The sequence below is a fragment of the Neopelma chrysocephalum genome, unplaced genomic scaffold, assembly GCF_003984885.1.
Source record: "Neopelma chrysocephalum unplaced genomic scaffold, ASM398488v2 Primary Assembly neopelma1_42, whole genome shotgun sequence".
NCBI classification, from domain to species: Eukaryota; Metazoa; Chordata; class Aves; order Passeriformes; family Pipridae; genus Neopelma; species Neopelma chrysocephalum.
In genome coordinates this window covers 5450800-5477734 of record NW_020897700.1, presented here as the reverse complement: position 1 = coordinate 5477734, position 26935 = coordinate 5450800, and the positions used below count along the sequence as shown (strand labels likewise).

At 39.6% G+C, this 26935-nt stretch overlaps 2 protein-coding genes across 5 annotated transcripts in view; one reads left to right on the top strand and one right to left on the bottom strand.

Annotated features, from left to right (window-relative positions):
- MICU3 (mitochondrial calcium uptake family member 3) overlaps nt 1-9893 on the bottom strand; it is a 53367-nt gene extending 43474 nt beyond the window's left edge. For all 4 annotated transcript variants that reach the window (XM_027676466.1, XM_027676465.1, XM_027676467.1 and 1 more), the window contains exon 1: nt 9602-9893. In XM_027676466.1, coding sequence (XP_027532267.1) covers nt 9602-9871 — 270 coding nt within the window. In that variant the 5' untranslated portion in view covers nt 9872-9893. The remainder of the gene's footprint in view (nt 1-9601) is intronic.
- A 5580-nt stretch (nt 9894-15473) lies between these two features.
- Nucleotides 15474-20454, top strand: FGF20 (fibroblast growth factor 20). Its single transcript, XM_027676846.1, has 3 exons — nt 15474-15789; nt 18071-18174; nt 19399-20454. Exons 1-3 carry the CDS (start codon nt 15489-15491, stop codon nt 19642-19644), a joined length of 651 nt encoding a protein of 216 aa, XP_027532647.1. The 5' UTR covers nt 15474-15488; the 3' UTR covers nt 19645-20454.
- Nucleotides 20455-26935: the final 6481 nt, after the last annotated feature.

Here is a 26935-nt window from a genome sequence, read left to right as displayed (position 1 = left end):
GAGCTTGTAGTGACACAACTGATTATCCCTGTATTTGAAGTTTAATAATCTATCTTATTTTTGATACCTGTGTTATTTTATCACTATTACAAACATGCTTTTTGAATACGTTCAAGTTGTAAGCATGAGTAATAAAGCAATATTTCTGCAAAGTCAATTTTCAGAAAAGAAACTGCTTCAAGGCCATATTACACATGCAGTATGTATAATTGATTGCAATCAGTCCTAATCAATCATACACAACCAAGGGAATCTGTAGATAATGTCTCTCTCAAATATCATCTTAGTTTTGATCACTGTTACCATTTTGAGAACATGTTGAGATTCTTTGCTCTCTCAAGAAATTCTGTCTCAGGTACCACTGCTTAGTATTTTGTTTGAGACGCTGAGAAAAGCATTTGCTAAATTCTCAGACACATATTTCAACATTATCTTAAGGACTCTGTGCTACTACAAGTATAAAATAACATGCTGCAAACATGGAATTTTCAAGACATGCTTAAACTTAATACATGTCAGTACTCAGGTCTGGAAAATCTTAACTTCTGTCTCATTTTTCAATCTAGTTTCCCTCTGACTATATAGCAATGCCAATATTTCATGCTCTGGCTCAAAGTCATTGTCACCTGATATGAATACAGCCTGCCACCAAAAAGAGTAGTACCTCCCTAAATGCCCAATACCCACATGCCGTTGCTCTGCCACTTTATGTTTATTTTTCCAAGTGTCAAACTAGATAATGGAACTAGTCTGACTGAGAACTTTTCCTTTGGTGGTGTTATTTTTTAGCCAGATAAATACCTGGATCTACTGCACAAGAACAGATATTTGTTTCAAAACCTAGGCCACAGGAACTTACAGATTATGGAAAAGAAAATACCATCTGTTCCAGCAGCAAGCTCCACCTACTTCTAATTAAAGTGAAGGGAAAACTGCAAGCGTAAGCATAATTTTATTCCAAGGAATAAAAACACCACTTTATTTTAAACTTTGTGGTTTTATCTGAAAGAACCAAAACAAGTTATTTCTGCTGTTGATCAAATGTGAATTTAAATAAATGTACTCAGGGCTTAACATGTATTGGATGACTGGTCCATATACTAAATGTCCAAATAAAAGCAAGGTTTGGCTGCGGAAGACTCCAGGCACACACCTTAATAAACTGACAAATAAAACTATCTTTGGAAATAATATTACTTTTTGTCCAAATGTCTTGTTCAGAGCTTTTCTGCTTCTACTACTGTTTAATAGGTTAGGAACTATATGATCTTTAAGGTCCCTTCCAAACCAAAGCACTCTATGATTCTATGAACAAGACACAGAAAGTAGATGTTGGATACCTCTGGGAAGGTACTGTTGGTGAAGGAGTGAACAGCATTCACTAAGATTCCAATTTGTATTTGAAGTTTCAAGAGCTTATCCAGACTAAATCTATCTGTAATTATCAACAATCTTCAAACACTCTCATGAAAGTAAATCTCTTTGACAAACTAATGAGGGGAGATTTTTTAATGCTTTGTTTACTAACCTCTTGGCAATCCTGCCTACTAATGATTATGATCTTCTATAATGTTATGGTTCTCTGCCTTTTAAAAATGGACACAGCCATTTCCTTCAAGCAGAATGTCATAAATCTCCCAAAAGCAGTATCATCATAATTTTAGATGCAGATCTCCTTATTATTAGAAATTTGGGGGGGGGGAAAAAAGCCCACAACTGAAATCAAGAATCTAGCTGGTAGAAAAAATTTCCATCCTTCCAACTTCACAACTCAAGAAGTAAATAAAAAGAGGCGAGACTGACACTTATGTGCACTCACGAACAATATATTATCTTTTCCCTATTCTCACAAAATTCTGAGTGTTAATAGTTGTAATCAAACAACTCACGGTTATCATCCTCCTGCCCTTCCTCCCTCAAACTCTGGTACCTTGCTGCTCCATATTTCACCGCCCACTCCCTGTCCTCCTGTACCATACCCTTGCAGAACGACTGAGGATGGAACACAGCACCTTTTTTGGGGTGTTTAAATCAGCTGAAGAGAAAAAATTATCTTGGCCTACTTTCCTGCTGTTCCCTAACACAGAATTGTGCATACATATACCTAACTCTCCCGTGGAGAAGACATTTCAAAGCACTTTCTAAAATGGATTCAGCACTTATCTGCAAACCACAATCAGGCAAACAAAACAGAAGGAAACATTTTCCATAAGAAAGTCCATTTTAACATCAGGTTATTGAAACAAGGTAAGTAAAAATTAAATTGAAGACCAAACAGTAATTTGGCAGGGTATTTCTCTGAGTAGAGAGTATCATTCTTCAATTATGTGCACTTCCGTTTTCTATCTCTGCTACAAACATATTACAAACAGCCTAAAGTACCTGGAAACATGCTCTCTAACATGTTTCAATGATTTAATACAGTTACTAAAAACTCTTTTCTGTAAGTCCTGTATTTAGAGAGGGCCACCTAAAGCCCTACTTCTTCTAATATTACGACCATATGTGTCACAAAGCAGTAGTCCTTTAGAGGCAGGTCTTTTTTACAGACACTTGACATTTTTAAGTCAATCAACTTTGAAAGCATTCCTTGCAGAACCTCTTCAGAGTGACACCCCTCCATATTTCCTCCCTCTTCATAGCAAAAAATCTGAGTGAAGAAAATCTAGGCTTTCTATCAAGCAAATTCAGCGTTCAAAACCCTTTCCCATTTTGGGTTCACCTTTCATGTACTGTGTCTACCAACAGAGACAAGTCAAAATGCCCTGAAAGTCTGGTGCTGTCACCAATGGTGTCCATGTACTACTTGAACCATGGCCTAATCTCCATTTCTGGTCCCATGCTTATCTTACTGGCTTTCTTATCTCAGAGACATGTTCAGTCAGAATTTGGTATAACATGAATTAACCTGTATGGCCTTCCAGTGAATCCATGCAATAACTTTACATTGACAGCCTAACACACGGCATGAGCCCACAGTGGTACTAAAATAGCTAAAATTTTACAGCAGTTACGACTCCAAACTGTCTGAAAATATCAATAAGTATTAATTATGTGGCTCAGATTCACTATGAGTAAAGTGCAGAAGACAAAATAATAATTACTCTTTCTATTAAAAACCACAAATGTTCTTTGTCAAGTGTGAGTCTTGTACTACATTAGGTCGGTAATTCAGAAGTCTTTATTCTGTGACAAAAAATCTAATTTTCCCACAGAAACAAGTTTAAATCCAGATACAGAAATCCTCTCTTGGAAATTTAAAAACTGATGCCTATAAGCTCATAAAGCTCTACAGAAGTAATCTGCAAGAATCCTTTATCAAAACCCAGAATACTAGTCCAACTCCCAGATTCTGAGAATACCTACAAATAATGCAAAATATTTTACAGAACAAACAGGTAAAAATATACATGCTGTTTGCATGTGAGGCAAAACGCTCCAGCAGTATCACATTAAAAAAATCACAACTTTGCTGTGTTCCAAGTCAATTCAGTATTCTCTTGCTTTTTCCAACTGAGATAAAGGTGAGACTATTTTAGCTAAAGAAGCCAACATTTACTACTAAAAGTACATTTTGCTTGCAGTCAAAATTATGTTTGTTGTAGTAGTTTAATCTTTAATTTATTTCAAGTGAGTAACTTTCTTTGAATTTTTGCTTGCAAAGTAATCTGTCTTCCATCAATGAGAATCTGTGCAAATCATTAAAATAAAAAGGTTTTCAAAGCAATGCTGTTCCTAACTTCCTTCGTTTATATTTGACTTCAGGCTTATTTAATATGCTCCCATGTAGATAAAAGTAGCACAATTCTGTTTTCATGCTGGGTGGCCAAAAGGTTAAACGTCAAGTTCCCAGTGTGGGAAAATCCCAAAGTAGACAAAACTGTTTTGATGCTTACTGAAGTTGTATTTCTAGCAGACAACTTAGATGTAGTACAGCCAACAATTCTGTTAGTTTATCCCGCTTCACTGAGATACGGACATTATTATATTAAAGTATTTACAAGCACAGGAAGCTTTACAGCATCTAAAATGCTGTAAAAAGGGCCATGTTCAAGTACAATTGTGTTACAGGAAATCCTTGGGTAACAGTGTTTAACTGTAAGCACAGCTATTCCAGAAATCCTTCGAAGTAAGTATTATGCTTAAATATTCTCCAACAGTCCTTCTTACATTAGTTTCACATGGAAGTTACTTAACCTCTAGCAGCTCAAGAAGCTTTAGTCAGTGTGTATATCCTGCTATGCATCCACGTGCTTCACTGCATGCAGCACTAAAACACACGAGTAGCTGCATCCGTCTGTCCCAAACGTGCATTATCCTTTTTTAACATTAGGAGGAACACAGAATTAATGATGAAAGAGAGCATGGCTCTCACTACAGCTGGCTGGCAAGCAGTATTCTTCTCAGGATGATGCCAGTAAGGAGCTTCATCTGTGATCAGCCGAAGAGCAAACCATCTTCCTACGTTTGGCAGTTGACCTACAACATGAAAAAGCATTTGCTACAAGTGGCTTCTTGTAAAAATGATGCTCATGCATCTTTTAGAACAGCATCCTCTTCGAGCAGGCAGGAGAGTCTCTTTCCTAGGGAAGTTTGCCTTACTTTTTGGAGTTAAAATTTTTGTTCTTCATTTCAGAGATGGAAATACATGACGTAATGCACTTAGAAACATGTTGCTACAAATAAACTTGACCTTTTGAGTATTTTCACAAAAAGGGAGTTTGACAGTACTGCTGAGGTACGAGGAAAAACTCTCTGGAAACCTCCGAAGTATGCAGCTTCCTTCTGGAAATCAAGGTGCCTTCAGGGAATGTGATAAAGTACACATTCCGTGTCTGTCTCTCCCTGCCTCCCTTTTAATACCTAAATCACCTCTGAAGGAAATGACTCTTAGAGACCAACTCCTAAAAATAAATAGAGGCCTGGAGTTCACTACCTTTACACAATGACAACATGATTACAAAAAAGATCTCTTAGGAGTGCAAGAGGCATCATGTGTATTGCCAAGACCATCTTAATAAGTTTTACTAATAACACTGGACTTCTGGAGGTAAGAAACTGGACGACAGTATTAATTTCTCTGAGGAACTCTGGCACTGGATTATGTTTTTAGAAAATTGTTATATTCCTTTGAAAGAAACATGATACACAGCTGTTCCAACAAGGTAAATACTTCATAAGCAGTATGTTGGATCAGGGCTCTTCTTGGGTCAATATCATTCTCAGTTACCTGTACAGAGAACCTGTATCAAAATAACAGTTCATTCAAAGAGATTCCTGCTCTGCATAAGCATCTCCTAGACTTTAAAGGAGCTGTCATCGAGCAGAGCTCTTCCAGTCTTCACCAAAACCTTTAGACACAAAACCAGCACCTCCCAGTGCAGAATTTTACTTTGATTCTGAGGCAGCAGTCTTAGAATTAAAGCTGCTGCTTTATTATAGCGTACAACATTTCACTCAAGGTAATCACACGTAAAGCTGTCATAGCTGGAATTATTCTCAGAAAGCATCTGGGAAACGGTAATCCTGTAGGGAGCTTAGCTTCATGCTGCTTCTGTAACAAATTTTACTCTCCACCAGAACACCTCCAATGATATGCTCGATCAAGCAAGTATACTTTTGCACTGATCACATGATCTTTGTCTGATCAAAATGCCTGCCACACCACTGACCCCATATTGGTGATGCATATCATAGCTTACTTGACTTCTAACAAAGAGCATCTTCTCACTCATCTGTACATAAATTCACAAATCTGTTGCTCATCGGGTTTCATACTGTAAAAGTCGCATTGAAAATGGGGACAGATGTGCAGATCATTTTGACACATTGCTTCTCTACGAGTCTCAAACACATTTTTTCCCAGTAACTCTCAAATGGTGTACCTCATTTCTGAACTGGCCAAGAAAGTGTATCATCAACATTTGTGTAATCATCACTATTAGTCTTGGAATCTAAAAGTCCCTTTAAAATTTACTTGTTCCATAAATCCTAGATGACAGCAGTAGGACAAAGCAACTAACTATCAAGATTATCATATATATATGATAATCTTATATTCTTGAATATTCCATCACTACTGCCAAGCATTATTTTGACTCAATAACAGAATCTCATGAAAAGTCAACCGTAGCGATACTAACTGGGACCAGCAAACTCTCAAAATACTTTCGGAAGCCATATGAAAATTACCTGGAAGCAGGTGACCTGCCAGAAAAGAAAGCTGTTCTTTGATAGTCAATATGTAAACTAGGTTAACTGCCATTTTTTAGTATTTGGTGGTATCAGAAAACTGTTCTGCTGTCTGCTGGAGCTGCCTAGATGAAACAAGAAGGCCATTTCACTTATTAAACTTTTACAAAAATTCTTCTGAAGAAACAAGAGAGACACGTGGGAATTCAAGACTAGATATTGTACTTAGTTTGGCTTTCTTCACAGTAGTTGGTATGGTGTTATGTTTTGGATTTGTGACCAAAACAGTGTAGATAACATAGAGATATCTCAGCTATTGCTGAGCAGCACTGGCACATTGTCAAGGCTCATTCTGCTTCTCACACTGTCCCACCAGCAAGACAACTGGGGAGGCACAAGAAGCCAGGAGGGGACACAGCTGGGACAGCTGACCCCAACTCACCAAAGAAAGATTCCATACAATATAATTGTGCTCAGTAATAAAAGCTTGGGGGAAGAAAGAGGAAATGGACACACACACATTCAGAGCGATGGCATTTGTCTTCTCAAGTCACCATTATGCGTAATGGAGCCCTGTTTTCCCGGGAATGGCTGAACACCTTCCTGCCCATGGGAAGCAGTGAATGAATTCCTTCTTTTGCTTTGCTTGCGTGGGTTTTGCTCTGCCTGTTAAACGTCTTTATCTCAACGCATTAGTTTTCTCACTTTTACGCTTCCAGCTCTCCCTGCCATCCCACTGTGGAAGGGTGAGCAAGTGGCTGTGTGGTGCTGTGTGGTGCCTGCTAGCCAAGGTTAAACCCCAACGTTATAGATGAGACAGCTGCAGCTACCTTGAATCCTTACGAACACTCCGAGTATCTAAATAGTTTACTTTTTTACTGAATATCACTTTTTGTGATATTGTTTTCAGTTATAAACTTACTATGTGTTAACCATTAAAAATGAAATTATCCATTCTCAGTTGCTGTTTCAGAACAATTTTTTTTTGAATGAACACAAAAAACTGTGGGAGGAGATAGATTTCTTTTTCCCACATTAGAACACTTAAAAATTTTTAAGACTCTCTGACAAGTCTATATTTATACAAGTCTATACATTATGGCTGTCTATGTTTTAAAGATTTAAAGGATTTCGGGTTTTGGAGGGGCTGGTCACTTTAGTGTCAGGACTGAGGGGTTTTTTTAGAGATTATTCTGTACCCCAGGGGTGATGCAAGAAACCAACAGTGTAACTGCTTTCACCAGCTAGCTGCTGTAGATCTCTCTACCAAGACACTGACAGCAGAGATACCAGCTGCTTCTTGCTTCCAGTGGTCTAAGCAAACGCATTTGGGAAAAACATGCTGCTAGAGGGAAGATTAAGGAAGAAACATACAAGTGGAAATATTAGGATGAAACAGAAAAGTGTGGCTTGGATAGAGGAGAAAAAAAAAAGCTGTTGCATTATTTGCTTTGGTGTAATGAAACGTTGACTGAGATGGGAAATGAGATGGGGGAGCTAGGGAAATGGGAAAGTGAGGGAAGGACAAACCTCAAAAGCCCCAGAAAACAGTGTCAGACTTTGTGCACCAGGAATAAAGAAGAAACATCCAAAAGCAGCTAGAAAGGATCCCAAGATACTTGACCCTCATCATTCGTTGTTGGTCAGTACCTGACAGAATAGTAAAAATCTCCTAACAAAACACGCATCACAGTTCCATACTCATATATACAGAAGCTGCAGGTTATCATCCTCCAGCCATTAGTCTAAACACACTCTGCAATACGTCCAAGAGCTCCAACCTTGATCCTAATAACACTGACACTTTTATGATTTTTCACAACAGAATTTTCTACTTCCAACATTATTATGCTTTTTAAACTGTTAAACTCTATTAAGGTTGCAAGGCCAGCCCATAAAATTAGGAATTAAAAAAGTTATTGTCACTACCACGAATACCATTCAATGCAATTTGAACAGTATTCACATCCTTTTTTCCACCTCTGGAGATGTTTCAGAAATCTGTAGTTAGAGAGTTGGTGCTCATCATAGGTCTAGAAGGCAATTATAAATGGATCACAGATAGAGCTCATGGTCAAACTACTCTTGGTAGTTCACCATCTAGATCTGCTTTCAAACTACAGTCTTTCCTCAATGCCATACAAGCCTTTTGCAGCACGAGAGTCACTAATAAAAAAAAAGCACAGAAACCCACTACCTCAGACCAAAAGTTTCACAGCTATTTTCCACATAAGACCATGGTGTTTGTCTTTAAAACAGTGTTTGTCTTCAAAAAAATAGCCTGTGTATACACAGAAAATACATTTTACATATTTTTTTAATTTTACATGAATTAAAATATAACCTTAATTCTGAATTTGCAACCTCAGTCCTTTTACAGTGATGTATCTGAAAATTCATAATTATACATCCGACTAAATTAATTGACTTTTCTAGGGCGCAGGAGCCATATTTCCCCTGAAAAAAGACTGAGAATTAAGAATGGCCAAGTAAAACAGTGTTACGTTCTGTCAAATCAAAACAGTATGAAAACGTGGAGGAGTTTGTCTTCAGTCCTCTATGCCACAGTAACACACTCAAGAAACAAGTACATGAATAATCAAAAACACCTGGCTCAACTTCCCTTCATAAAGGATGCTGCTGACAGAATCTGCATTTAGGCTAATGATACAGGGCAAAAGGGCTGATAACATTCATTCTTAAGACCAAGGCCTCTGCTGCAAAAACGTAGATCCTGCTCCCAAAGACAGTTTAAAATAAACTTGGTATACAGAAAGCAGGCCATTTGCACCACTGATTTCCAGTCTTAGCAGATCCCATACTGACAAACTGCCTAATCACAGCTCTTGACATTTTTAAATGAAAAAAACCCCACCCCTATCATTACCACGTTACGCATGTCAAGGTGCGGAGTTTCTCCCTATCACTTCATTTTCCAGGTAAACTCCAACGGTTTCTTGTCACCCCTGGTTAATCAACCTGTGTTTTCTCTGAACTAGTTCAGCTGAAGCGTTATTTGTCATAATGCTGTCACTTTGTACGAAGCTCTGCGTAAACCTTTCACTCTACAGGAAATTTTATACTAAATCGATAACTGTCCTAAGTATAAAGAAGCTGAACTCAGGTTTTGAGCTGCTCCATTTGCAAACCGACACTCTATTAAAGAAAGGTTCGGACAGCACCAGAGACGAGGCGCAGCCAAGGTGCGTCAGTGCCCGCTACCCGCCGCGCTCCGGTGACAGCCGTCTCTCCCGAGGGGTCACAGCTCCTCCCGGGGCCCTGGCTCGCCTCCTGGCCCCGGGCCGGCCCCACGCAGGGTCACCTCTGCGCCACAGCCCGGGAAGCGCCCCCCCGGCCGGCCGCCCCCGGCAGAGACGGTCCCGCTGCGAAAGGACGCGCACACACCTACCGTCTCCTTGGCAGCGGCCGCCACGGGGATAGGGAGCAGCGCCCGGGGCCCTGCCGGCTCCCGGGAGGGCTCCCGCCGGCGCTCGGACAGCTGGTACCCCGCGTACCCGGCGAGAGCCGCCCCCGCTGCCGCCAAGCCCAGCTCCCGCCGCCACCGCCGCGGCCCCGCCGGCCCGACCCCGCCGCCGCCCCACAGCCGCCGCGCCGGCGGAGCGCCAGGCGCGGGCCCCAGGCGGCGGCGCCACCGCAGGAGGGAGCGCAGGGCGGCCATGGCCCCCTCCGCCCCAGCGCCGGGCGCTCCGAGCCCCCGGTGCCGGCAGAAGCCTCGCGAGAAGCGGGGAAGGGGAGGGGAACCGAGTGGCCCCGGCAGGCCCCGCCCCGCCCGCGCCACCGGGCGCCCCGCGGGCGCCGTGCCGGGGTCCCGGCTGCCGGCTCCAGGGACAGGCAGCAGCCGGCGGCGGGATGTGCGGTGCCACTGGCGGGCCGCCGCCAAGTTAGTGGAGATACGAGGTGGTCACACCAAACACGAAGAACGGGCACGGCCCTGGATCCGCCCAGTTCAAGCCAAAGTGCCTGGGAAAGGGGATGCGTGGGAACTGCCGCAACTGCGGGCAGAGCTGGTGCGTGTGCCGTGGGTCCCCGGTAACGTGCTTTAGAACCTGACCGCATGATTCCAGGGCCGTGCTCCCAAGGGAGTGTGCCGCACGACGCAGCAGATGTACCTTTGCCATGTCGGCAGCCTCTCCTGTGATAAATACTCTTGGCAGCAGGTAGCCTCCTTAGCATAACCAAGTAGTAGTTAAAGACCAGTGATGAAAGATGAGCGTGGTCTTTTGTCCCTACCTGGTGCTGATAGGCAATACACTTCGTCAGGCATTTCATATTAGGCCATTCTTCCATGGTACAACCTGCATCACCACCTAGGTTTCCTTGAAACTTCATAAACTGCAAACAAACACTTCAAGACACAGCACACTGTATGGCATTTTTTTGCAATGGCCGGGTAGAACCTGTCTTTTTCTTTTGTACATAACTTTTTTCCCAAGTTTCAGCCTATTATCCATTTTTCCCCCCTAAATCTTTGATGACTTTGTATATTATTATGAAAAAGATTTTGGAAAATACACAAACCATGACTCATTTCAATAGCTTTAAGACACTCTCGTGCATTTTCATATTCTAAAAAACATTTCAGTGACACGGTGATACTGTGTCAAGGGAAAAGTGTGGCCGTGTTTGTCAACAGACAGTCTGTCTGGCAACTCTAAGCATGGCCGTGGTTGAATTTCCTCAGAGCTACAGCTGGGAAGGCAGGTATCTGGGCTGAATGATAGATTTACTGCATTTCTTTCAATATTTTAGAATACTGTAAGCAAATTCATCCCTCGAGTAATTCCCTTGACTTCATTATTCCCATCTGTCAAAAACTAACTTTTTTTTTTTAATTTTTTTTATCTGCTGCTTTATTTTATAGTATGTCGGATGTATGATTCCGAATCAAAAGTCGTCTCCAAATCTGAGTTATATCTCTGTTCTAAATGACTAAAAGCCAATATTTAGGTGTCAAGGCAGTAATAGTTTCAGATGCTTAATATGACTGAAACTCGAGTACTTTTCCTGCAGTTACATGACTAACCATCTAGTCTGTAAAATTCTGTAGGATGTGTCTTGAATCTTTTCAGTTCTAGCTGCCTCGTTAGGAGACATCATTCACCAATACCATTACCTTTTTCAAATAGCCTACTTTTTCTGTTTGGCTGGAAAAGAAACCACTTTTGGTCAATGTAGTGTCCCAAAGTAAAGCTGTTAGGAGCTCATCAATCATGTAAACTGTGGATATGAACCATGATTTATCTCCCTGTTCACATTGTTTCCCTGAAATTGGTAAGACACATTTTAATGACTTTTCAATAACACCTTTAGGCTAAATTTTTTTCACTTCAAAAAATCCAATACACATCTGCAGCTACTTACACCTGGATATGTTAGTCAGAACTTCCCTGGTGAGCTGTTTGCTCAGGAACAAGAGCAAAATTTATTTGTGCAGCAAGTCAAAAAACATAAGCTGCCTGCACATCTTATATGCACAGATTCAGAAAGCATGTAATTTAAATAAATCAAGGTGGTTTTAATCCAGTGATTCACTTAGAGAACTAATAAAAAAGCTGCCAAAGGAGGCATTTGAATGTTGATATATGGAAACGGTCTATTCTCACTGGATGTAACCATGTAAATGTGTGCTTGCTACCTAGCTTCTCCGTCACATTCTGCTTATACAGGAGTTTATTCATGTGTGTCCGCAAAAACATGGACAAAAAAAATCAAGAATTTTAAAAAGCCCTATGAATTTATGACTTAATTTAAAGAAATAAAACAAGAAATGAAGGTGTAAGAAATGCAGAACTCCCTTTCCATAGGAAAAAAATTTTTTTCAGCATAGTTTTTCTCTCATTTGAGTTTTTGCAAATAGGTAGATATATTTATATATACATGTACGCATACATCTCTGCAACTGTATCTGTTCAGAAGAGAAAGTTGTGAATATTTTTTAAATCTGCATGTATTGCATTTTAAAAGCTTTTGATCATCAGACTATGACCTGATTTGTACACAGAGCCTTGGAAAAGGTTCTGTTCTTTCTAGTAAATTCTACACAAAAATACACCTCGTTTCACTCAGATTTGCAGTGCTCAGAAAGGCACTTGCAACTTCTGCATGTTCTGCTTGCCTTGTTAAAAGCAGCCAACCATGTTTTCTTGTCCAAATCAAGGAAGAATCTTGAACTGACCATGATACCCAGGTATCTGTAGCTGGACATATCCTTTTATGTTATACTTGGTGGTTTTTGTTCTGCCAAGTGTTTTCTTTCTCATGTATTCATGAACCCTCCCAGTATTTTATTATGTCATTAAAAATTTACGGCTGGCACAGCAGTGTTGTAAGGGGGTTCTAAAATTAGTAAAGGTGCAATAAATTGCAGGACATACGGTTTTATACCAATCAGGATCTTTATAGATACATAGGTCGATCTCTCTCTCTCTCTCTCTCTCTCTCTCTCTCTCCAGACTATCTGCGAAAGATTGCAGTCCCTTGTTTTGTCCACACTCTTTGTAGGCACCAGGTTTTGCTTATTCTTGGGAAATATACAGTAATTATATTGTCTGTAGAAGCCAGAACTACTTGCTATGGAAATAAAAACTCAACCACATATGTATTTGTTCAATGACACTGAAAGTGCCGTCTCTAGGAAGTATACGTAGAGTTGATTAGATTGTACTGTATACTTTAAGTTGAATTATGCACTCTTGTAAAAACCCTCTTCCAAATTATTTAACTTCCCATGGTAGAGTTTCAGAAGGTGCAAAAAAAAACTTTAGTGTTATCTTTTCCTGTCACATGACTAGTGCAAACACACAAAAAAAAGCTTATCTTTTTGTTTCTTTTCTGGTACTTTATAGAACAGCATAACCGGTTTAGTGCCCAGACATTAAAGACTCCACTCGGAAAAGATCGATGTTGTGTATTCCACTCTACTTTAAATGTTTCCATTATATAACAGGAAAGATTTAGCCATAAGGATCTTTCAGTGTGTGATGACTGAAGATTTTTTTTTAAAAAAAAAACCGTCCTGCTCTACTGGAGACAGTGGTGCCATCTGACCAGAAAACCCCTATACTATTTGTAGGACTCGAGGGTTCTTCTTGGACCCAGGAACAGTACCTGTATAGGAGCATCTTTAGGCTGAGAAGAATATACCTCCTCCATTCAGCTGTACCATCCTAGTGCATGTACTGCAACTCAGCAGCTGTGATGAGCAGTTTCATCTTGACCTGCCAGTCATGTCAATAAAAATACTTGATGTGTGTTTCAAACGTTTTAGGTATATTTGAGTAATCAGTGTACAGGCTACTTGAGAAATAGGTGCCATATAGATTATTCAACTTTGATCTATTTCTTTGATTTAGCACTACAATTAAGTAGATTTGCTTCAAAGAGAAAGCTCATTGGTTGATGTTTTACACTGATGTGATAATGTTTACACAGATGTGCTTTGAAATCTCGATTATGGTGGATTTTTGGGTCCCACCACATGACAGACTCCTGTTATCTAAAAGGTAAAATAATATAACATCTATCTGTAACTGCCTTCAGAGCAGGTCTGCCTGTGCTCTCTTCTGAGGTGATTTATCTGATCATTGTATTTAGCATTAATTTTTTCAGTTTTAAATCCTTCCACAGTAAATCACTTGCTTTAAAGCAGCCTTTTTATAATTCAGGTGCACACAGGGGCAGTACTTAGGACTGCAGTGATGAAAAGGTGTAGCATTACCTGCTTTAAAGCACCTGCCAATTAATTAGCCCTATACTCTCCGTAGCAAATAAAGGTAAGCAATCAAATCCATTTGATCTCTCAGATTTAGACTGTGACTGAAAAGACCATGAAGCAAGACGGGAGAACTAATCTCTCATGATTCTCTGCAACTTTTTTGTTTAAATGAAACCTTAAACTGCCAAGTGTTTCTCTTGAACTTTTGAAAGAATTAACTATGAAAGATCTTTGCATTTTATACTCTAATTCTGTGTTTTAACATGGGCAAGGAACTGCATTGCGTTCTTAAATGCTAAGATGGGCCATGTCGTTTCAGCCCTAAAATTCATTGGACCTTACGGAAAAAACAGGAAAGATAGCAAAAGTTAAGCTCTTAGATTTAATATAACATTTTTTTACCATTGCTGATAATGAATGAGCATGTGTCCCACCAATGCATTTGCATGCATGAATTATTCTAATTTGGGGGTGAAAAAAAAAGCATATGCTCATCTCGAACAGGACAGCAAAGTGCCAAACTGTTTCAAAACACTGTGGAAGGACAACAGGGAACTTTCAGTAGATATTGCTAATTTGTGATATTCCCAGACTTTGGCTATGGGCCTGATGCAAAACCCCAAAGAAGATGGATTAGATGAGCCACCTCTCGATCTTTCTTTCTTTTTCTCGGCAAGTTTTGAAAATATTTATATCTGCAAACAGTGGTGTTGCCCATTTATGTTTTTAAGACCTCCTGTCAATACCCAAATGCTATGGATCAGTTTCGTGTCACATTAATGATAAATTAAATGTGAGGGAGAATTTGCAGAGGGGAAAACACCTTCCTTGACTATGCCAATTTCTTTAGAAATCCCCCTCCTTGTAGTTGAAGTGATAAAAGGGAAGGGTAATGCATGTACATTTTATTAGCGTTTTAGAAACAAGGAGTAAAACTGTCAGATCTTTGTTTTTTTTCTTTCATGTGTGTCTGGGCAGGTCTAACCCTCAGGTAACGCCCTTTCTCCTTCTTCCCTCCTGCCTCTCCTTGCACCTGTCCACGTAATGCTCCGCCAGCTCCCGCCCGGGACCCGCTCCCGCCCGCCCCCCACTGCCCGCTCCGCGCCGGGGCCGCGCCCGCGCCGCGCGTGTGCGCGCCCGTCAGTGCCCGGCTGCGCGCGGGGGGCGCGCCCGGAGCCCCCTCCCCGCCGTCAGTGCAGATCAGAGGAAGGTGCGAGCGGAGTTGGAGCCGGTTTACAATTTCAAACGCGGCCTCCCCGCAGCGCCTTCATTAGCATATGTCAGGGGACCGCCGTACATATATACACGCGCGCGGGGCGTATGAACAGCACCCCGCTGCCTGGTTCGCACCAGCTCGGCTCAGCTCGGCTTGGCTTAGCTCGGCTTGGCTTAGCTCGGCTCGGCTCGGCTCGGCTCAGCTCAGCACGGCTCGGCTCCGCTCGGCCCTGCCGGCTCCCCATGCTTGGGGCTCCGCGGCGCACCCCCACATGCCCACCGGGAGAGGCCGGCAGCCGCTCTCCGCCGCCGCCGCCGCGCCCTAGCCCGCTCGCCCCGCGCCCCCATGGCTCCGCTGGCCGAGGTGGGCGGCTTCCTGGGCGGCCTGGACGGCCTGGGGCAGCCGGTGGGTGCCCACTTCTTGCTGCCGCCCGCCGGGGAGCGCCCGGCGCTGCTCGGGGACCGGCGCGCCCCGGCGGAGCGGGCGGCCCGCGGCGGCGCGGCAGCGGCGGCAGCAGCGGCGGCGGACCTGGCGCACTTGCAGGGCATCCTGCGGCGGCGGCAGCTGTACTGCCGCACCGGCTTCCACCTGCAGATCCTGCCCGACGGCAGCGTGCGCGGCACCCGCCAGGACCACAGTCTCTTCGGTAGGCGATATGGCCCCGGCGTGTGCGTGTGCGCGCTACCACACGCGGGTGCGGGTGCGTGTCTGTGCGGGTGCTGGTTTGTGTGTTTATGTCTCTGTGTAAAGGAGTCTCTGTGTACCTGGACGTGAGCAGTCGTGCTCTTGGGAGAGAGGTGTGATACTGGTGATGCTGAGGCAGGTGGATGAGCCCTCAGTACCGGCTTCACCCTTTGGCATTAGACCATGGGGTCTGCACAAGGGCGAGGTAGCGAGGGAGGGTTGCACATCCCATGAGAGCCAGGAGATAGGCATGTATTCTTTGCTCAGCCTATGCTGGGGATCTATTAGCACGTGCATGTGCTTGCAGGTTTAGTGGAGTGGGAAAAGTCGCGAGTCAGGCCGATCCTTTTTCTATTCGCTATAGGTGTCGAGCTTCTTGAGTCTTTGTAGAACAGTATAGGTCACGGACCTGGGCATGCTGATCCTTAGGCTGCATTAGGCTGCTCTGCTTCGCAGGACAGAACGTTTAAGTTGAGAAGCCTAAAATGCCTCTTTGCTTAAATGCTTAAAATGCTTCCCAGTCAGGTTTCTCTGTCAATAAACCCCAAAGAGGTGAAGACAACCCCCAAAAGTAAACGTTTCCCGAGATATGAGAGTAAAACCTAAATATTAGTTGTAGAAGCTGGACATCTGAACAAACCTCCTTTTGTCAACTGCACGTGACTTTTGGTGTGTATTGATTTAGCAGTCCTAAAAAGGTGATTAAAGAGTTTCCTATCATCCTCCCCATAGTCAAAACAATGTGCTGAAATGGCTCTTAATTGCTTTTATAACGCATGGATGTTCTAAGAAGTAGAAAAACGGTAGTCAAACAGATCTTCTCAGAAGGAAGTTTTCCTACAGCTTGTAAACATGAAATAAATCTTTGCTTTAAAAGGAAAATCAAGTTAGTCCCAGATCTAACATTTACTGGGCTTTTTAGAATTGTACTACCTTTATTCTACTGCTATTCTCAGTAGGTTTGTCTGTTTGTGGGTTGTACCACCTGCTTATTATGGTTTTGGAAAAGGGTGGCTTTGAAAGTGATATCAGAAAGACAAAATACCTCCACCTCCTTTATGGGAGTTTTTGCTTTAGCAAGTGAAAAACTAGGATGATTTATGTGTGATAAGGATTTTTAATGCTTACTCTTTGCAAAGGATTTATTATTTTGTTGTGGTTTTTAATATAACTAAGAAACCTGCCAAAGTTGAATTAAAATTCAAAACATTTTAAATTATTGAGTAGTCTGGACAGTCCATCTGTCTGAGAGTGAAAATTGTCCTGAAATCGTAAATAGTAAGTAGACAAAAAGTCATAATCAAATGCCTTATTTAAAACTACTTACCTTAGATTCAAATCTTTTTTTAATGTTTTGTGGTTTAATTGCTGAACAGCAAAATCTTAGGTATGATTCTAGCACAAATTCTTTTTGAGGCTTTGTTTACATTGTTAACAACTTCCAAAAAGCCAGTTCACACGTTCCCTTTCTTTCATGTTTTGTATATACTGTAATCTGTGCATATCAATTGGTTAAGTATGTTGGCTTACCCTTGCCAAATTCAGGCTTCAAATAGTACCTCATCTCTCAAAACCTTTATTTTATTAATATATATTACATTTTTGGGCAAATGTAATATAAATATTGTTGTAATCCAAACAGTAGCAAAAAAAAAAAAAAGCAGCATATTTCATATACTTAAAAAGCCTGTACTGAAGACAGCAAGTTGCGTCAAGAGGTGTGGGCCCATATGCTAGATAAGATGTTTGGCAAATACTTTTTTTTTTTCTGTGGGTAGATTGTGTTATATGAAATTCCCATCTGTACTTTGATTTCCATTCAAATGATCTAATAATGGATGTGTTTTTTTAAGATAACTCTATAGAAGTAAAGTATGATTTCAGGTAATTCAATCCTATCTTCCAGTGTTTGAATAGGCAGTTTAGCAAATATTCTAGCAAATCATTCTAGATTCCAACAGCAGAGTGCTGATGGCTTTAGCCTTGTGCTGAATAAAATCCTTTCATATTCAACATTAAAAAAAAGTTTCTAAAATAATGTAGGATTCATGTTCCTAGATGAGGCTTCTCAAACTGCTTTCCTGGGAATGTTGAGTGCATTTCCATGTAGTATTTGAAATTTCAGAGAAAGTAGACCACATTTATTATAGTATGTACATTTTCTTGTTTTCAACCACGTTTTTGGACGCTACGTATTGTGTGCTTACAAAATGAATAAAAGCAATCCTTTTTTTTTCTTCCAGGTATTCTTGAATTCATCAGTGTGGCAGTGGGACTGGTCAGTATTAGAGGTGTGGACAGTGGCCTTTACCTTGGAATGAATGAGAAAGGAGAACTCTATGGCTCTGTAAGTACCACATCCATGTCAGCTCATACATCTTGAGGTTTTGATTCACTTCTTAACACTATGCAAACCCCTCAAGAAACTAGCATCTCAGCTTTCAAAACACTAACGTTTTTTCCTGTTCAAATGTGTAGTATATTTTTGAAGTATACAGTATTGTTTTGGATACTAAAGATTCAATGGGAAAAGTTTCTCTATCCTAGATGAAGAGAACTGAAAAGAGATATTCCTCTTAAATAATGACAAAAATAGATAAATCAGCAATTGGAACAGCATTTACATTATGTGCTATCTAATTTTATTTTATGAATTCTGTAAATGTATCATAGTGCATACTCTGTCATCAAAAACATAAAATGCAACTGGAAAAAAGTTAAAAGGATAGTTTGAACAAATAAACAACAATTAATATAATACCTGACTTACTTTATGTATAGTTTAATGCTCCTTTAAAAATCAGCAGGTGGTGCTTCCAGGTACCAAGTTGACAACATGAAAGCATTGTTGCAAATGCTGGGGAAAAGAGCGTAATAGCATATGTCACAAATAAGTACCACTATTATTTGAAAAATCTGAATGGTGCAAGAGTACTGGCAGTATCTTAGATCCCAACTGGAATATTTGTGTTTAAGAATGAAAGTAAATTTGTACTCATGACAGTTGATTTTCATGTGTTAGATAACTTCAACAAAATATAGCTATGGATTTTTACAATACTATCAGTCCTACTCTATTCCTTTCAAGTCTTAAAAGATCTTGAGATAAAATATTCTGTTTTTCCACTTTGGTTGTGGTTATTCCAGTTTAAAATGTGAGAAGTGATGCATACCACAAAGAACATATGGAAGTACCTTCCTGATATGTTGTAGTGCACCTGAGTCCCTCCACCAAATCACATTTCTAGAACAGTAATGAGACAGAACTCTACATAATATAGTTCCTGAAAGTCTGATGAATTTTAATTAAATTATAAATAAGTAATGCTTTCTTAGAGTGAGTGTTATCTAACTCACGTTTAAATCCAAAATTGTGTACGTACAGGTCTAGGTTTCCAAACTTAGTGTCAGGTCCACATAATCTCCTTGCATTTGGTTTGTTGACAGTTAAATGAACAGTAAGGCTACACAAAGCCTTAAGCATTTTGTTTATTTTTATCATATATTTTTTCATGTCTTCAGATATCTAGTGATAGCTTAACTTATTTTTCTTTGCTCTTTGTTTCTGCAGGAGAAACTAACTTCTGAATGCATCTTCAGGGAACAGTTTGAGGAAAACTGGTACAACACTTACTCATCCAATGTGTACAAACATGAAGATTCGGGGCGGCGATACTTTGTAGCACTTAACAAAGATGGTACTCCCAGAGATGGGACAAGGTCCAAAAGACACCAGAAATTCACACATTTCTTGCCCCGGCCTGTGGATCCTGAAAGAGTTCCAGAACTGTATAAAGATGTGTTAGGATACAGCTGAAGAAGGAAGCAGCTTTGGAAAAAACCCAAACTGGAGCTGTTGCCCCTGCTTTCCTGGCAATGCAAGCCTGAGGGACCTGCAGAGGTCTAGGATGTTGGATGCAAAGAAGCTACTTTGTGAAGGCAAGCCTCTGTTTTCTAACCTTTGGATTTAGGAGACAAAGCCTTAAAGCTGAGAGTGGATCAACCTCCTTGAAACTTGTGATTTGTTTGGTAGCCAGTAACCAGAGGGAAGTGTGACTTTTTTAAAAATAACAAACTCTTGGAAATTTTGTCTGGATTATCTGTAGTCTGTAGATTAGCAAAGAACTGCCTACATCCTATGAATGACACAACGGCAGGAAGAAACAGAAAGAAATGTACTGTAAAATATAAATCCTGAGAACTGTATATGAAGTTTTACTGGCTCCGCTTTAGTGATGGACGTTAGATGTCAATACATCGTAGTCAGAGCTGGAACTTTTCTCCAGGATGGACCTATTTATACATCTCCAGATAGCATATATTTATTTTATATATTTATTTATTAAAGAGTTTATTTTTTACTGGGATATGAAGAGAATACAACCCCTAACCCCAATGAGAAATCATTTACAGTGCCAATATTTACTCTGAATAGAGTCATGATACAGAAGTGACATTACATAGAAAAGCATTCAAAATCTGAACATTCATATTTCATTGCTTATCAGTTACAGATAAGTTTATATTTTATGCACATACCATTGCCTTGTAACTGTCTTTATTTGGAAAAGAATGTTTAATTTTCTTTACCAATGAAGAGTGCCTTACAGATCTGTATGAAATTCAAATGCACATTTAAAAAGGGAATTAAAAATTATTTCACTTTATTTGGTTTACTGTTATTTTTAAATTGAGAGTCTCTTAGCACACTATGTGTAACATTTCAAACCTGCAAAAATTGTGAAGAATGTATTGCAGTTACCTTGAAAGAAAAAGTAGTATTAGCTCTTCAAATCTTGATTCAAATCACAACATGCTTGATAGTTTTTTGCCAAAGGGTTCCTATTATCTTTACTAACACACAAATAGCTATTCTCTGTATTACTCAAAATTTTTGTGTAGGGTTCTCGTCACTATATAAGATGTTTTAATTATATTTCTTATTAATATGCTTAAGGGGAAACAAGTTCAGAGTATGAAGTTTTTGATATTGCTGAATGAAAAGCTTCTGTGAGTGAAGGTTGCTTCTCCACTGAGTACAGAGAAGCATAAGAAGACAACTTTCTTATCTCGATTCCCCATTTAGGGAATACTTTCAGCATAAATTTTTCTGTGAAAAGTGTCAGGACAAAAATGAGCTGTGTCTCTGTGCTAATTCCAGCTACACAACAGGTATATTGCACTAATTCAGTTCAGAACTGTCAGTTATGAAGCACAAACTCATCTGCATATTAACTGAGGGGAAAGTCTGCTCTCTGCAAGAATACTAAGGGTTAATGACAGACCCTATATGATTTAGACCTAAACCTGCTGAAGCTTGCTCTCAGATGATTGCCACCTGCATGGACAAGGTTGGCCTAGGAGAAGGTTACAGAAAAGGCAATTCAGGAGAGGGCAATAGTATTTGTACTGTACCAAAGGTGGTCTCATGTTTCAGAGCCAATGCTCCCAGTGGGCTCCAGCTCAAGATAACTGTTTCATTCAGTTTTATGGAATTGTATATGGTTCAAGTACTGCACGTGCATCATTTAAATAAAATTAAAGTATTAATGAAAAACATTTTCCAGTATATAGCACGCTTGCTAGAACCATTGCTGTACCAGAACTTCTTCCAATCTGTAGTGAGAAGTGGATGAGCGTAGATTACTGATGGACTGTGGACAAACTCATTTTACTTTCTGCCAAATAGAAATGCAATGCAGGTCCACAAAAGCATGTTTCAATGCTTTGTGGTTAGCAATATGTAACTTACTAAGGTTAAATATTTCATTTAAATGTTCCGAAGAATGGGAAGATCTACAGTGCATCGAAAATGGCTCAGTAAAATAATGTTGTAATGGACTTCAATTTAACTTAATGATTTTATGGGTGATGCTGAGTCCCATTAGTAATACATCAATAACTAAAGACAAAAGTATAAGCTTTAAATAGAAAAATTTTTCTTCTGTATCTTAAAAAGTAATTTGTTCTATGTAAGTTGTGTAAAAAAGGAGTAGCTGCTGCTCAGGATATAATTCCCATGAGTTTCTGGCAAACACTCAGTGTTTAACCATACCAATAAAAGTTATCTTTCTTTGGATCTCCACAATAGTAACTGAGGACAACTTTAAATGGTGAATAATTGGCTGAAACTTCTGGATCCAAACACCTACTCAACATATAGATGAGAAAGAGTGATATATGCTTGTCCCATTCCCATTTTAGATATATGCAAATAGTCCTTGAACAAAATGTAATGGAGCAGGCACTGTGGTGATGAATGACTACAAAACCTCCAGACCATTGAAAAGCTGTCACAGCCTCCTTTTTAGTTCTGGTGTATTGCCATTGAAGAAATACATTGAGTTTTCCTGTTTCATTTTGCTTGCAGCATTTATTTGCTCTCTGGTAAATTTTGTCCATCATGATGTTCAGATGCATTTAACAATTTTCTGGTTTGAAAATGGTGGATGCAAAAGCACACCTAAAACTAGCTCTTTTCACGTTTTAATAGACTAATATCTTTAGTTGTCAGTTCGTTGTTTTTTTTGTGTGTGGTTTTCACTCCCACTGCAGAAAGCCCAAGAGGATAGAGGGAGAAGTTTGTTCTGTTTAACCAGTAGAATTAATGATCTAGTTTACCACTCATTACATTTTGCATAACTCCATCAATCTGAAAGCTGTGGGCTGCTCTTAATACTGTGAAGAGGGTAATCAGAAGGAAATGACATTATTCAAGGTTCAGAGGAAGTATCTGAAAGCAGAGAAAATGCCACATCTTGAAATAAATCCCTGCATGATTGACTGCCCCATTTCTGCCTTTGCTTTTTTTTTTTTTTTCTCCCTAGGGAAGGTGAACCAATCAAGGCAGTTAATAAAGTTTGTGTAGCAGTTGCAGCCCCGCTTTCTGTTTCCCATGGATTCTCCTATTAGCTGTAAAACTTGGCCTTTTGATCTCAGTAGGCTGGAAATTGAGTGCTCCATGCCAGTTCTGTATTTCTTCATATATTTTGGGTTTTGTTGTTCTCTTTTCCAAGTTGCGTCAGAAATAATATACTGGCCATACAGAAGATTTTCTGAAATCCAGGAGGAACCTTGACTTCTGAGCATATTTGGAGTGAAATTGTTACTTCTGTTAATGCTGTTACTTCTGTTAAAGTTTTTCAGTCGTAATAGTTACTGGATGTAGGAGAACCCAAATCCTTCTGGAAATGGGTATTTTTTATTAGATGCCCTTATATAATCAGAAAAAGTGGACAGCTAGTCTAAAAGGTACACAGTCCTTTTATTGGTCTGAGCCATTTGTGTTTGCCTAGAGCAGTTTGTTCCTGTCCATATCTTTGTGTTTTCTATCATAAGCTTATTGATATTATCTTTCATACTCAGGTGTGACAGCCACCTTCGCTGCTTCTATCTGAAAGTCCAAATCACTGGTGTGGCCATGCGCTCTGGTAGCACTCCAGGGTTGGGCAGAATTTACTTTCTGGCATGTGAGGGTCATTTAACATATTCATAACAGCTTTCATTTCCAGCTACTTTAATTTCTTGATGTGCTTTGTTAACTCTTTTTTTCATAGCCATCCAATCTAGCTTCAGTAACTTTGTCAAGTTTATCTAACACAGGCCTTTAGCAGCAGCTATAAGGGCAATGTTTGTGATTTATTTATTCTTATCTGCTTATGTAATCTTAATAGTACTACTGTGCCATGGCTCTAGTTATACCACTGCAAACCATTAGGTTTGCCTTACTCCTTTTTCCGTACAGCAAAGACCTAAACAGAGATAAGACAATTTTATGCGCCATAAATGAATCTTTACTATTGCCTTAGTGTACTGGACCAAGCCTGTGTCAGGTACTGAGAACACTGTGGTAGGATGCTTAAGTTTTTCTTATCTTGCTATATGGAGATGCTATTGGTAAGGAGATCTTTACTGTATTTGTTCTTTCACTTTTCATATAAGAAAAATTATTCATTTCATAACTGTTCAAATCTCTGCAATTATTTGGTTTTTTTTTAGTAATGGATCCATTTGAAGATTCAAGTTATATGAATGTAACAACAGCTGCGTGAGATAAGACAGTACCACATCTTCTGTGCATTGGGAGGAGAATAAGACAGGTGTATATTCTGGGCATTCTCCTCTATCAATTCTCCTCTCAGCTATTTCCTTTTATGAGGCAGAAAAGAATTATAAATTTCACAGTTGAAGAACATGGTAGTGGAATTCAGCAATTCCTGGATGTCTACATAAACCTACACTTTATCAGACATTTCTCTCAAAACAATTTCTTTAGCAGTAGTAGTATGTTCACCTTCTGTGGTGGAATTGTTGCTGTTAGGGTACCTGGTGTCAGTGTACATCGGGATGTACATGTGCTTGTCTCAGTACATGGCAATAAATGCATTGCTAGAGAGAGAAGGAGAATGTTCTGAAGTTGTTATATACCACCAAATTGGTGATCAGGGAAGTTTGGTTTATGGCATTAGTTTTAACTCAGTTTTTGAAACAAAGTTTTGCAGAAGTTTTGACAATCCTGTACGGTTCTTATCATTCAGAGATTCATGGGCAGAAAACAGAAAGGTGTAGAAGTTTCTCAGGTGGGACATACTTAACCATGAGATCTTTATGAATAAGTTGTTCGCAAACAGGAAGAGAAAAAAATCCAAAGAGGGAAGAGGTCAAACAGTTACTTCTATTACCAGTTGGATGGATATTAAGTTTCAAACAGAAAGTGTTTGGCAGGTTGCCAAAATAACTGTTTCATCTGCAACATGATAAGACACTAGAATCATTCTGGAAGTTCAGGAAAAAGAAAAAATACTGATTTAAAGCAGTGGTGACAGTATCTCTCTGTATTTTTAAATATATCAAAAAATGCTGTTGTTAATGTTCTCTCATTATAGCAAATCTCTTGTAAATGCAATTCATGGGGAGAGGAGTAAGAGTGTTAGGCAGTCTTTTGACAGTGAGCTTAGTAAAAATCTTCCTGTGGTAAAATCCTGGTTTATATATTTTGTCTAGTTATGGGAAAATTGAATCATATTTTATTCCCACTTAAAATACCATAACCCACATATTACTTTCATGGATGTCTTCAAGTCAGGAGTGTTAATTGATTTACAAATATAACCCAAGTTAAGTAACATTTTACTCTCAAATGTAATCTTTTAAATATATATATCCACTGTAGCATATATTTATGAAAGATGCTTTTCAAATTAGTTACGGGACTTTCCTTTGTTCCTGGCAATAACGCTCTCAGTTGTTGACTCTTTCAGGGGACATGTTTGTCTCTTTATTATTCATGCAAGATCTTCCATCCATCTCTAATTCCAGTTGACCCCTATTGTACTGAAGCTTCTGGATAAAAGCATTAAGTAATATTAGCAGCCAATGTTCTGCTAATGCTGATTCTATGTCTTCTAGTTTCCTGGAGTCAGAAAATATATTTTCTTTTTCTAATAGAGATATGGATGGAAGCTTGGTATAAATATGATGGAGGTGAAATTATAGAAGGGGGATATTCTCAGGACTTTTTGCAAACTCTGAGAAGATTGTCACAATTAGTAAGTTGTCCTTACTAGAGAGCCTACTTATCAGGTAGATTATTAAGTTTTGAACTCCAATCAAAAACTCTTTCTCTTTTCACCTGGACAAAGACTGTGTCTTCATCTCCTAGATTTGGCACTACTTTGGCCATCTACTCTTTCTGAAAACTAGCATAATCCTGTGACAACATGAAAAGTCAGAACAGCACTCTGCTCTTCGTTCTGCCTTTTCCTCTAGCTATTCAACCTTAGGCCTATCAATTTAATCTTTATATCTCAATTTCATCACCTATAAGGGGACAATATGTCTAATTAATCATTAAGCTAAGCAAATGCAGAACAGTCTTATAAGACATATATCTATGTAAATTTGTCAAGAGTTTTTTCCTGATCCAGAATGGGCCTATTAAAATGATCTATCCCTTTGGTAACTTTTAACATGAAGATATGAATGCATGCTTGTAATCTGCTGTATTCCAGATATGATTTAGAGAGGGTTTTGATTTTTAAAATGTCAGATAGTAGCTTTTCCTGTTCAGGAAACTCCTTGTCTTGCCGGCCCTCCAGTCAAACTTTCCAGCTGTAGTTTTTATCCTCTGTGATTTATTGTAGGGATCTGGATACCTGATTTTTTTTTTATTGATCTCTTTGCAGCTAATCCACAGGAATCCTCTTGCTACAGTCTTATTCTTCTAGTAGATTTTTGCTGTGAGAAGTTTTCTTTGTCCAAACTTTTCTTAGTGAGAATCCAGTAGTTAACAGTCACCAAATGGTCAGGAAATGCTCTTAATTCTATTATCTTTATGTATAGCCTAGAAACTATAAACACTAAACCTGTGTGGCATAGTACCCACTCACTCACAATTTTTCTTTTAGGTCATGATGCCATGGGTACTTTTTCTAAACTCATAAAGTCTCCTGAGGTGAGTTTTAGGCTTGTGATTGTTGAACGCTGTGAGGTGCAGTATGAAATTGTCTCATACAGTGTGAAATTCTCATTTGACTAAATATGTCCTATGGCTGTATTCAAGTACCATTACAATCACCACATTGCATTTTAGTTATTACTAAAAATTGAGTCTAAGATACCCACATTTGTGTAGTGGTTGTGGTTTTGTGGCTTGTAACCTCAGTTAACTCCTCAAGCTTACTGTAATGAGGAGGTAAATTCTTTTGTCTAGGAACGTGTCTGCTAATCTTAACTATGTAAAGTGTTCTCCATTCTGTGATGGTGCTAGGCAAACAGAATAAGACATTTCTGTAGTTTTCTTCATAGCATATACACCTTGAAAAGCTTAAGACATCTAATTCTAGGTTATTAGCGGTGTATGTCTTAAGCTGTTCTATCTGCCCTCATGTTCTTTAGGTGACTCTTTAGGATGCATTTCCTGTCTCTGAGCATCTCTGAAACAGACTTCTTGCAGCTCAGCAATGCTTTTTCAAAAACTCTCTCAAGAGAGCAAAAATAGGGTACATCTTATAACCAGGTATCATGTATGTTGCCTTGGGCAATTAGTGCATTAAAGATCAAAACCCAAACCTGTCTTGACTGTGCAATGTAGTGGCCCTTGCTACCTT